The sequence below is a fragment of the Bolinopsis microptera genome, chromosome 1, assembly GCF_026151205.1.
Source record: "Bolinopsis microptera isolate Bmic1 chromosome 1, MBARI_Bmic_1.0, whole genome shotgun sequence".
NCBI lineage: Eukaryota > Metazoa > Ctenophora > Tentaculata > Lobata > Bolinopsidae > Bolinopsis > Bolinopsis microptera.
Window position 1 is genome coordinate 7,621,345 of NC_087072.1, and position 12,910 is coordinate 7,634,254.

General features: G+C 38.1%; 2 protein-coding genes across 3 annotated transcripts in view; both read left to right on the top strand.

Moving 5' to 3' along the window:
- The window catches only part of LOC134812979 (dorsal-ventral patterning tolloid-like protein 1), a 33,305-nt gene extending 20,945 nt beyond the window's left edge, over positions 1 to 12,360 (top strand). For both annotated transcript variants that reach the window (XM_063820626.1, XM_063820617.1), the window contains 11 exons: positions 467 to 616; positions 962 to 1,081; positions 1,614 to 1,753; positions 3,824 to 3,919; positions 4,876 to 5,005; positions 5,504 to 5,745; positions 6,143 to 6,351; positions 8,601 to 8,766; positions 9,698 to 9,834; positions 10,065 to 10,245; positions 10,867 to 12,360. In XM_063820626.1, the coding sequence (XP_063676696.1) occupies positions 467 to 616; positions 962 to 1,081; positions 1,614 to 1,753; positions 3,824 to 3,919; positions 4,876 to 5,005; positions 5,504 to 5,745; positions 6,143 to 6,351; positions 8,601 to 8,766; positions 9,698 to 9,834; positions 10,065 to 10,245; positions 10,867 to 11,276 (1,981 nt within the window). In that variant the 3' untranslated portion in view covers positions 11,277 to 12,360. The remainder of the gene's footprint in view (positions 1 to 466; positions 617 to 961; positions 1,082 to 1,613; positions 1,754 to 3,823; positions 3,920 to 4,875; positions 5,006 to 5,503; positions 5,746 to 6,142; positions 6,352 to 8,600; positions 8,767 to 9,697; positions 9,835 to 10,064; positions 10,246 to 10,866) is intronic.
- LOC134825512 (protein SGT1 homolog) overlaps positions 1 to 12,910 on the top strand; it is a 63,039-nt gene that overhangs the window by 32,424 nt on the left and 17,705 nt on the right. The window lies entirely within an intron of this gene.

Consider the following 12,910-nt stretch of genomic DNA (forward strand, 5'->3'; position numbering starts at 1 on the left):
TACTGTAAAGTGTAAAGTACCAAAGAGTTAGGAAATTCAATGATTTCATAATTACAAGGCCCTGAGATTGGGTTTACCGTTCAGTAGGTACCAAGCTGGGTTGACTTCGTACAATGAACTCAAGGACCGATTTAATCAGAATTGTAACATATTGGATACTGCAATATTACCTGGGACCTCCTTGCACATATGGAACTGAGTCTGAATATATTGAGCTTTGAATCTGAACTTTAAATTCACTTACTAACGCTCTTCCCAGAAAAAGCATTATATCCTCCAAATCAACATAATTTTGGGATTAAGGGCAAGATTAATGGGATTAATATTTTAAAGTCACGCTTTTCTCGGAAAGACACCACAATTTGACCACTACCTGCGTAAGAAAAAAAATCGTTAAATCTCCAATCCTGTGTTGTTAAAATTCAATGTTTTTTAATCTCACCCTAATGAAGTTAAAACCCCTCAGCTGTTGCTCATGGGTAGGCAGAGTAGGAGGTAAACAAAGAGTCTCAGTAGGATCTAGGTGCAGCTCCTTTGGAGTTCTTATACACGAACTTGGACACGTGATCGGCTTCTGGCACGAACATTCCCGTCCCGACCGAGACTACTATATCAAGTGAGATTTTGTGTTTTTAATCAATAGTTCATTTGATTAAGCGTATTTCCGCCATAATTGACTCATCTTTTTGACGTCATAACATTCTTTCGAAAGTTTTGTGACGTCAAAACTTAGAGTCGTAATCCCTTTTGCGGCCGAAAGTGGCCTTTTTTCTTGTATCAAATATCAATGTTTTGGGAACGATAAAACTGAGGATCTGCAGATCCAGCACTCAAATTGAGTCATGAGTCTAGTACCCTACCTCATGTAGTGCCCTCATCCCATTTCGTATAATCCCATTACTTTAATGTGATATTGTGTATTTAATTTCATTTAAAGACTCTTAATTTGATAAATTTCCAGAGTAATTTCAGACAATCTAGTTCCCGGAGCTGTGAGAAATTTCCAAAAGTTACCAAACTCCAAGGTGAACTCTTTTGGAAAACTGTATGACTACGAGTCAATAATGCACTATGGACCGAGGTGAGTTCTGCTTCTTTTTATCTCATCTTCTATATAAACAATAGTTTTCCAACACCGCTGAGCTAAACATTATACTGTAGCACTGATAAGTAGGTCCTTCAAACAAAATCATATTAAGTTTAAAAGTGCGTTCAGTGCTCCTTCGCAAATATGCTCCAAAACAGATTAGGAAAAATTCTTACAATTTCATTGTTCCTTCCTAGAACTGTATTGCCTTCATATTTGTCTGACAAATGGGAATTATGAAGGACCCTTGAAGTGACACTAACTTCTAAAGTGTTAGGTAAATCTAGGAACTGTTAAATGCCTTTGTAAACAGAGCGAAATCTCCGTCTAAAATTCACCGAATCGTGACTAATTTGTTAAAGCAGTATCACTTCGTCTAAGCACCCTGACTCAGTCTAAGCACTGTGGAATGAAATTCAGACAGTCCGGTATTGAAGGATCTTTATATCTAGTATCTACTACAGTATCAAGGTAGCACGCTTTAAAACACCGTCCACTTTTAAACAAAAGTTATTTATAATTCCAGGCATTTTTCCTCGAACTGGAAGAACACGATTGAGACACGACTGGCGGCAGCGCAATATTACATCGGACAGAGAGATTATCTTAGCCCTGGAGATCAGGAGCAAGCTAACATTCTATACAACTGTCCTCGAGATACTAGCGGTTAGTCTGCCTTCATTATAGAGATCAGTTATTATTTGAGACACTAGTAGCGGTTAGTCTGTCTTCATTCTAGACACCAGTTATTATTTGAGACACTAGCGGGTAGTCTGTCTTCATTCCAGAGACCAGTTATTATTTGAGACCCTAGTAGCGGTTAGTCTGTCTTCATTCTATAGACCAGTTATTATTTGAGACACTAACGGTTAGTCTGTCTTCATTCCAGAGACCAGTTATTATTTGAGACCTTAGTAGCGGTTAGTCTGTCTTCATTCTAGAGACCAGTTATTATTTGAGACACTAACGGTTAGTCTGTCTTCATTCCAGAGACCAGTTATTATTTGAGACCCTAGCGGTTAGTCTGTCTTCATTCTAGAGACCAGTTATTATTTGAGACACTTGCGGTTAGTCTGTCTTCATTCTAGAGACCAGTTGTTATTTGAGACACTAGCGGTTAGTCTGCCTTCATTATAGAGACCAGTTATTATTTGAGACACTAGTAGCGGTTAGTCTGTCTTCATTCTAGAGACCAGTTATTATTTGAGACACTAGCGGTTAGTCTGCCTTCATTGTAGAGACCAGTTATTATTTGATACCCTAGTAGCGGTTAGTCTGTCTTCATTCTAGAGACCAGTTATTATTTGAGACACTAACGGTTAGTCTGTCTTCATTCCAGAGACCAGTTATTATTTGAGACCCTAGCGGTTAGTCTGTCTTCATTCTAGAGACCAGTTATTATTTGAGACACTTGCGGTTAGTCTGTCTTCATTCCAGAGACCAGTTGTTATTTGATAATGTTTGGAGTGGTGCGAGATCTCGTAAACTAGAGAGAAACTTAAATTGTGACGTGAGATTATAAGCGAATTATTGTATAAGTGGGTAAACTTTTCGAAAAACTTATATTATAATCCCCTAGTATTATAGTATACTAGTATAATAGTACACTCCTTGGATTAAGAAAATTTGAACATTGGTGGGTCTTACAAAGAACTGTGTAAACATTATGCTGTCCTTGAGGCATGAAGTTAATTTGACCAACAGGATTAAGATATCGCTAGAGTCGTGGTAAAACTGTGGATTAGATTACCGCCACATTTTAGTCGACCAACCTGGGCACACCTCCGTAAAGTGGATTATTTTTCATATTCTGTTGGTTACCCAACCATGACCTGGAACGACAAAATGTAACAGTTAGTAGCACTGCGGTTCTAACACATGGTTAATCTAGCTTGTGAAGTTTGGTGAATATCTAACCTACCACATAACCACCAAGATTCATATTATACCAAATTTAATATTGCGGGGTTTTACGGGCTATGGATTAGTCGATCAATTGGGATCACTCGGATTAGATATTGTACATATATTAGATTACCGATCGCAATTCACCACGATACATTATCTGGGGTATCTTGTTTTGATCGTAGACGGGTAATGATAAAAACTGCGGGGGATCTTCGGCACGTGCGTAAAAAGGGGCTAAACAGCTGGAATTCATCTCTATTGTGTGAGATCTTATCTCCAATTGTTGTAAATTGTTGAAAGAGATAATATCTCAGTTTTCTAACACCTCCTGTTCTAAAACGATTACCCCCGCAACTGTGTCTGCAGATTACCTGGTTATTATACCCCCAGCAGGTTACTTTTATACAAAGCCTGATAACGAGGTACAGAGAGTGAGATAATTGTCTGAGTGTGGTTTACAAGGCCCAATTTTAGGGGTTTTTGAGTGAGTGAGTTACGAGTGTGTGTGTGTGTGTGTGTGTTGTGTGTGTGTGATGTGTGTGACGTGTGTGAAGAAAACATCCTAAATAAAAGTTTTCCATAATCTAATACTTCATTATCTTTATCGTTCATTCCAATCCATTCCTGCAATAATTGTAGAATATCCCATAATAAGAACAAGCCCGAACGACGCGAGTTACAAATCACATCATCAAGTAAAATCTCATCATAAAACCTCACTTCATCAAATCACTGTACTTGTAGGCACCTGCCCTCCCATCTTTAACTCCGTACAATCTCTACAGATATCTAAATTTAACTCTGATGCAATTTCTCTCCCCAAGCCAGGCTGCTCCTCCATGATTAAGGAGAGCGCAGGACGGGTGACATCCCCTAACTATCCGAACAGTTATGAATCAACACTGGACTGTGTAACCCTCATTCGTAAGTTTTTTTAAATGAATTATATTATTCATTTTTGGTATTAGGAGCAGGGGAAACATTTCCTGGTTTGGTTTATTATTTCCTGTACAAGGAAGCTGTAGTGATTGATTTGTCGATTTAATTCGATATATAATTTATTTCTTATGAAATTCAAATTTTAACATACTTATTTCTCTTGAAATTATACGGTGAGTGATACGATTGCTAAACGTCCTATAAGGTGCGGTTGAAAGGCGAGGTTTGATTGGTGTTACAATCATATTCTTAGTATAGCTGTCTCCTATCTAATATGAGATAAGAAATGCTTAATCTGATTCAGAGAAATGAACTTATAGACGTGTTTTCCAAGAAAAACTATCATAATGTACGGATGATTAAGTAGTCCAGCAGTACCCTTGGCTTGGTAGCGTGTTTGCATAAATAAAGACTTGATTACATAATCTGGTTATGTGGCTTGCAGATTCTGGTGGGAAAGTGAAGCAATATATTTTTGACACGTGACACTTGACAGCAATTAACCAATCGGCTTCCACTTTTAACCAATCAAAACCCAGGGTCACTGTAACCTGTCAAATAATACGCCTTACCTCCAGCTCCCCACAAGAATCTACATCTATATGTTATTACTACCTGGTATACACGGTGAAATTGGGTGGAAGTTGTACCTGTTAATTTGCAAATGTTAAACTTAAACTGATATCATCTATAATGGGTTGTATCAGGATACAAATGAGCTGGTCGGCTTCACCACTTATCACCACCAGATTGTATCAAATCAGCTAGGATTTAAGGATTAGTCAATTAATCTGGGAGAAGAGGACTTCCTCCCTCAGCTTTCTGGGTAATGTGTTGAGACAAACCTATAGAACCACACATTATGAGACGTTTTTAAGTCACGTAAATCAAAATCTGGTCACGTACATAATATTCCATAATCTGACTCAGTATATTTTCAGAGCCTGACATGATGGGCTATGTTCTAGTAGCCCGCATCCTGGACCTCGAAATGCCGGACTCGCAGAACTGTTCAGAGGACTATGTAGAGATACGAGACGGTCCACACCAGGACAGCCCTTTGGTCACCAGGTAATGATCATCGCTTAAATAATGTGAAATCAGTCGTCCTTCTTCACAATACATTAAATTCGACCCCTCCCAAACCTTGTCTGGATTTGTCTTCATCCAATAGCTGCTGTCAGATGCCTTAACCGCACCCCAAAATTTAAATTGTGTGTCGCTGTCTGTGTACAGTGAGGCGGACAATAAACGTTCGTTGCCAACTTTTATCTACTTGGAGTGAAAGGAAGATGACCATCTGTAATGAAATACCTGGCAATGGTCCACCAAAACATGATCATTGACTTACTCTCTTGGTATAAATCAGATCAATGCCTATAATGAACTCTGTGAACTGTAGTGGGTAAACTCATTTTGCCACCAGGCAAAAGACCTATCACGAGATCCTGACCTCGTTAGTAACCTGGGCCCTGGCCTGGTTTATGTGGCCCTCTTGAACACTGAGACTTTTAATAAAGTAAATAAAAAACAACAATTTTGTACCATCCTTATATCCCTTTATCTCAGGCTGTGTGGAAAATCCCACTCCGACGCTATAATCTCGGTATACGGCACACTATTTATCCGGTTTCGATCTGACTCCGCCGGCTCTGGAAGAGGCTTCCTTCTGGAGTTTGAAACAGAAGACTTTGACGAGTGTGTAACTAACAACGGGGGCTGCTCCCACTTCTGCCACAACACTATCGGGAGTTTCTACTGCTCCTGTCCTCAGGGCATGACGCTCTCCAAAAGAGGCGACTATTGTATCGGTAAGTGGGCCGCTCTGTGAGAGCTTTCTCCTTTCAGCTGTCTGTCTCTGATTTGACCGCGACTAACGGCCTGTGATTCCATGCTGTCTGCATTATCTAAATTCCTTTGATAATGAATGTTGATATTCCCTTCATTGTGTCTGGAACTCTTTATCAATTACTTACACAAATTGCCAGACTCAATCTAATTATAGTTCTAATTATAGTTATACGTAGTACACGATAGATTATCATTTCTCATCTCTAGTAGTGTTACCCATATTACCGACTGTAATCAGTGGTCTGGGACTTGATAATAAGGTTAGTACCGATCAATTTATGGAGCTTTAAAATTCTGATTAAAGGACTAAAGTCCTTAAAATTATAATAAAATTGCTAAAATTTGATTAAAATTCAGATGCCGATATATCTGGAAGCTGCACGGGAATCCTCACCGAAGATTCAGGAATTATAGCCACTATGGGATATCCTAACGGATACATAGGCGGGCTATCCTGCTACTGGATGGTATACCCTCCCCCAGCCAAGGAGATACGACTTACTTTCCACGACTTTGACCTTGAGATGGGAAATGAGGGTGACTGTATGAGTTACGATTTCGTTGAGGTGAGGATCTTTTGAAAGTACTATCTCTATCGTCAATTTAAAGCTAATACTGTATATTTGAGTTTTTCTAAAAAGTTGACTTGTTGTGAGACATCGAAGATCAAGTTTGAATGAAATGGTAGCTTTTTACCGATAGAATTTTGAGATTACTGAGGCATTTATGTCACACTGAAACGATTCTATTCCACCTCTAACTCCCCTGCCATAATCGTTTCATAATGATGGGCACACTTTATTGCTACCTGTGTACAAGGAATGCGTAAATAAATAAATTAAATTATTTTTACGAGAAGTGCGTAAATCAATTTTTGGTCCTAAGTGAAAATCGGAGCTGGTTTGAATCACCAGGACTGAAGACATCATCAATTGTCTCCTAGTAGTCTTCTAGCGGTCTACTTGTCGTAGTCCAGTGTCTGCAGTTCTTATGTCTGCAGTTGATTGGCTAACCGTTCCTCATCATCACGAAACGTCCTCCTCAGCACTCTTCTCATTTATTTTAATTTCATCTTCAACTCCCGTTCATTTATTAATAGGGTCTCCGAGGTCCTGTCTTGACCATAAGTTATGGTAAGACGAGACTCAAGATCGAATTAAATCGAATTTTAGAGCTTTAACACAATTTCCTTGATCATTGGCAAATTTCAGGTACAGCATTTTTCTTCATCATTCGATTTCATGGTCCTAAAATCTAATTTATTTATCAATAATCATTAATCACTCTAGCTTTCGTTCATTTTACATGCATAGAGTTGTAGGAAATAACGTCTCAAAACACCGATGGGGGCACTCTGTACCTCATCCATCGTCATTATTTATCGATAAGAAAATATCTGTTTTTCGGGATTGAAAATGCTTAAGCAGGCTAGGGATATTATATTCTTTTAATTAACATCCCTTTTTTAATACTGAAAATGAACAGCCTAATCCAGATGATACTTGCTTTTCTTGGGAATTCTAGAAGAATTAGCTCATGAACTATGTTCGCTGTCTATTTCAATGAGTTAAGTCGAGATCTTAGGCTTAGCGTTTGATATTTTTAAGCATTTTTAGAAGGGAGACCAATCAATATTATAAGAAGACTTGTTTTGTCAGATAATTCAGACTAAAACACTTCAACAGTTACATTTTCGAGAATTAATTGCCCAGAATTCTTAAAGAATTTGCTGATGCTTTGCAAAACTACAAAGTGCATCGGACTCCTCGCTCACTCTGATATTATTATGAGTTTTAAACACCTAACGGTCGATCCTAATTAGATGAACGGAGACCAGTACTCGTTCAGTGGACCTCTTCACGGACGTTTCAAAGCTGGATCTTCTCATGAAAATGTACATGATCGAGTTTTGGAATTGAGGTTTAGGTATTTGGTGAGCACCCGTGCCTGGTATTAAATGCTTTAAGTGATCCAGGCTTGCAAAGAACTGACTTCCCTTGACACTTCTATCGAGCGAATTGCCTATTTCCTCCATTAGATAAGACTTAAGAGTGAGCCTTCTTTTAGACTCTAGTGTAAGTGTTGCTGCTCTATCGCCCACAAAATGTCTGGGAGGAGTAATCCTCATTGAGTTCATTCTGCATAACTTTGCTTGGAGTAGTACCACATTGCCGCACTGTAGCTCATATCATCGCTGATAGTGCGGCGCTGCAGGGCGATATCTTGCGTACCGGGTGCTTTTCACCAAACACTCCGAGGAATTTCCCCAAGGCTTTAATGACAAGTGTTTGTAGCCTCGATACAGTTCTCTCCCAGACAGTAAGAGTGAGCAAAAGTTCTATTTATATGGAGGAAATTCAAAAAATATTTCCTTGTGTTTAATATCATGGAATGAAGGTATCTTTTTTGGTCAAATGAGATCCGTCCACGCATACTTTGGATCGTTCAAGATTATTGAGCAATTTTATCGAATAAAATACCACAAAAATTATTAGACGAAACATTTCGCGAGATTTGGACCAAACTGTTAATTTCAACAGGCTTATCCGATAATTGAGGCTATTGAAAATTTATGTGTCCTTGATCTAACATCAATAGAATTAGTGTTTAACAGTTCGAAATTTCGCGTCAATAATATTATTCAATCAAAGATAATTTAGTTAGGAATGTAAATTTCAAGCCGGTAATAGAACCTGCAAATTATGGTGCGAAGAGTTGACCTAACGGCTAATTCATCACATCCTTATATCGGGTATTAAATCTAACAAACCTCTCTTGATTCATGGTGACTATTGACTAACCAACTACATTTCAGATTTCTACAGGAAGTGGTTCCTTACCACGGAGGTATTGCGGTAAAACACTGCCTGAGCCCATAACCGTCAACGGCACCAGAATATCTCTGCGGTTCAGCTCAGATAACATGTTATCAGGCCGCGGATTCTTTGCTACCTACACCACCGTCACCGAGGAAAGCTCCAGTGAGTAGTACCCTCATTTTGTCGTCTGGGACGTTTTTTCGGTCTAATCGGTGCCCGGGATTTATTGCTTTTCAGTCGCTATATTAAATACCGCTGAGTTGACTTCTCAGGATGATGTTAGAACGTGTGATATAACTGGAGTACTTGAGTTTCACAAATGAGTGTTTGTCTCGCCTATTGATCTAAACAGTCCAAATCAACGAATTTACGATCCAAATTATGGCTGATTGATAAAACATTCTTTGAAATTTTAAGTACTTTGTCAGCGTAACAGTTAGTCGGTCTGTATCTCTAGAGCAATTCGTCTTAGTCCTCAACCACTGTACTTCATGTCATTCAGTACGTGGCATTTACCAACATGATTTCACTATAAGTTCTTGGAAGTCGACCGTTTAGGAATCGGGTCGCTCGATTACCACCCTATTGTTAAGAAGTCCTCTTATCTCAACAAAACGTTGTCAGGGACCTCATTCTAATTGTCATGTAGGATTTAGATCACGTTTGAGAATGAAATGTGCCTGGCACAGCCTGGCTCGATCGTAATGTTTTCTATTCCTCTTCACCTTAATTTCATTAAATTTCCACCCGTCGTGCGAAGAGGAAATATTTAATTAATGAACGTGAACAACTTTGTCTCGATAAATTTCCAAATATTTATCCATCAACTAGGAGTAAAATCTTATATTAATTTAGAGTTCAAAATTCTTGAAATAAGTTATAATATTAATGTATGCAGGATCCACGTTTCATTAAATTCTAACTGAATCATAGACTTATAAAGTTGCGCACTCCCTGAGCACAGTTGGTATTTAACAGCTGCGGACAAACACTCCATGAACCAAAACCCTGACTAATGGCTAGCGTTGGTACTCCCATCACTGCAATATCCCAACTATCACGTACCTATTTTTCACAACTACCCCGCCCTCAGATGTACCAGTATGTGAGGAGAAGTTCTACAGCGTACGAGGTACTATTAACTACAGCAGAGACGGCAATGTTGTGTGTGATACCTACACCTACATCATCGCTCTACCTTCTTCCTTCCAGTTATCTTACAAATACAATGTGAGTACTTACTAATTAGTACTAACTGATTAGTACTTACTAATTAGTACTTACTAATAAGTGAGTCACTATAAGTACAGTTTATTGACCTGATCAAAGCGACTGAAATTTCTATTTTAATCAAAGTTTTGTTGCAATATTTTGTCTTGTAAACGTTTGACAACTGCTGCTGAGCCGCCAACTGGATTATATTTTTGAAATATAAATGTTATAGTTTTATTTCTATCCAGGGAAAGCTTGGTGCGAACAGCGATGTCTCAGTCTACAGATCCACCACGGAACTACTCACCACATACCGCCACACCACTGAAATAACCGGCTCTAAAACTCTCTCCAACTTGTTAAAAATCGTCGTTAACTCCACTCAACAAGACGACTCTTTCCACCTGTCTTGGAAGAGCAAGGACAAAGGTTTGTCATTGTCTATCATCGTTTAATTGAATTTAGAGACACTCTGTTAATTGACTGGAGTCTAAATATAGATATGATGTTCTGCACTCTATCCCACGATTATCCATCCTCATTCTCTATTTACAGACAATAGACATATTGTAAATTGGCTGGATTCTTAACATACGGCTGTTTTGTGTCATTCACTAGAATGTTCCGTGTATTTTTACTTCTGCTCAGTTCCAAGCTTAGAGCTCACTTAGTACCATGTGTTGACATCTTAATATTAATTTCATAATAAGTCTAAAATATAAATATTCTAAGACAGCTACAGTACAATATACGCCACGTCGCATGATCCAACGAGATAAATCATATTATCAAGTTAACATTGGAGGTTTATTCTAACTAAAAAGCAAGCTTAATCATACAATTAACTTTGAAATTATGAAAAAGCACTAGTTGTACAATTGATGATATATGGTGCTTATCAGTACATACCAATCTTTTTCACTACTTATATCAAAACAGCTCCTTAATTGATATAATATAGAGAATCAAAAGTAAGATTATTCCGGATAAGATTATATTAGATAGCAAATGTTTGAAGTTATTTATTTATTAAAACTGTTCATTGTCCAGGTATCTGTGGAGGTACACGCAGGGCCACTAAAACCCCACAAAACATCTACTCTCACCGAACTCTCAACGAAACGGACCTCGCACCCCACCAAACCTGCGTCTGGTCTATCAGCTCTAAGAACGGAGTGTCTCTGAACTTCCTAACATTCGACCTGGCTGGTGACGTCATCAGAGAGGACCCCTCTCAGTCCCGTGACGTCATCACGAGTCATCGTCTCAGGCGGAGGGGAGGCGGCAAGTGCCGTGTCAACTACCTTGAGATAACGGACGGTAGTAGAAAGGTTGGGCGGTTCTGCAATGAACGAAAACAATTGGTCTACGTCTCAAAAAGTAAAAATGTGAAACTGAAACTGGTTACCAAGAGAGACCCTGGAAAAGGTTTTCATGTCAAATTTTCTCGGTTAACTTGAAATAGCTGCACTTTTAGGTGAGCGCTCTGGGCGTTTAGTTTAATTATGATGCTGAAGTAAACGACAGGTTATGCTGTGGTGCGATGTAAAGATAATATTGTAAAGAATTGACTCATCGTGATGAGGATGAGAAGCTTGAATAATCTGGCGAGTTTTGAGACAAAAACTTGAAGTCTTCTTAAACTTCTGCCGACCTGACTTTTGTTAATTTGAATCCGCTAAGTAAGCCGTTTTAATGTCTGATAAAGGGGATTTTTTGGGGATATTGTAAAAAAACCCCATCTCCAAATTTACCAAATAAATATCCTTTTATCCCCAAAATCGCTGTTTAATCTCCATTATGAATATTAAATTATGCATTCTTGATGACTGAAGAAACGACTAAATGATTTTTCAATTGCCTGATTGTACTTTTTTCTCACAACTCTTGTTCAATTTCATTTTCAAACGACTTGTTGGATTGGCAAGTACAAATAACGACATGAATTATTTAGATTATTTATTTTTCTTTTGATTCAAATCCCACATTATGATGTAATGGACGTTAAACTTTGAATGTCCAAAAATAATGTATGATATTACGTTTTTGAGTATATTTGACCTAATATTAGTGGGATTATTTACATTTTATATTTGAAGGGAAGGGATGAAATACGATTGATCCTAATTTAATAATTACCCCGACTTTTCTCTTTTGATGTGACTGACATGATGTGACTTTGGAGTTAACCTCACGACAACCTTTGATGTTTACCCGATAATATGTCAGTTTGCAAAAAATAAAAAAGGTCCCCACAAAATCGAAATTGTATACTTATTTGTTAGCAGTTGACAAAAAGGAGTAACAGAACGTAATCGTTTTATCCTCGTCTTTACAGAAAAGAATTATTGCAGTGTCAGTGGTGTTTTTAGGTTCATTGACACTCTCAGTTTGCTATATTCTATGGAAAATGGAAATTCTGCATTTTTGACATGTGGAAAATGTCGAGAAAGTTTGATTTGAACTTATTATTCTTCAATGATATTTCATCTTATATGCTTTACCTTGTGTAGAATTATTTCAAAAAGTTATGAAATCGCTTAATTTAGTGTTTGATTTCTTATTCAATATAATTTGGTGTGTTTTATCACTTAAAAAAGATAAATAAAAAAACTTGAATTGTCTTTACGTGTGATAACCAATGCTGGTCTGACATCAATAATCAATAGTTTCCCAGGAAGGAATTGTATCTAAGTTATGTGATGTTGGACGACATTGGGCCAATCTTTGACCAGATGGACGCTGTGGTTCGTGGAGCAACTTTTGTCGTTTTTTGTAAGTTTATGACATTGACATATTACCTACACTTAGAGACCACGAACTGCCTCATTGCTCATGTCGCCGCGGCCGGGTCCGTTCGAAACGATTATAATCATAATGTTTATTGTTTAAAGGTATCATCCGTAAATTTTCCTAGTAAAAATCCAAGGTTTTTAAGGTCATTCGAGCGGAGACCATGGCCTATTGGGCGCCTATCGGGCGCCTATAAGACGCCTAATCCTATCGGGCGCCTTACCATGGCCAATACTACGGCACATGTTTGACCGTTTTTTAGTTATTTTATCGTAGTTATTAAAGTAGTGCGCGAAGACTT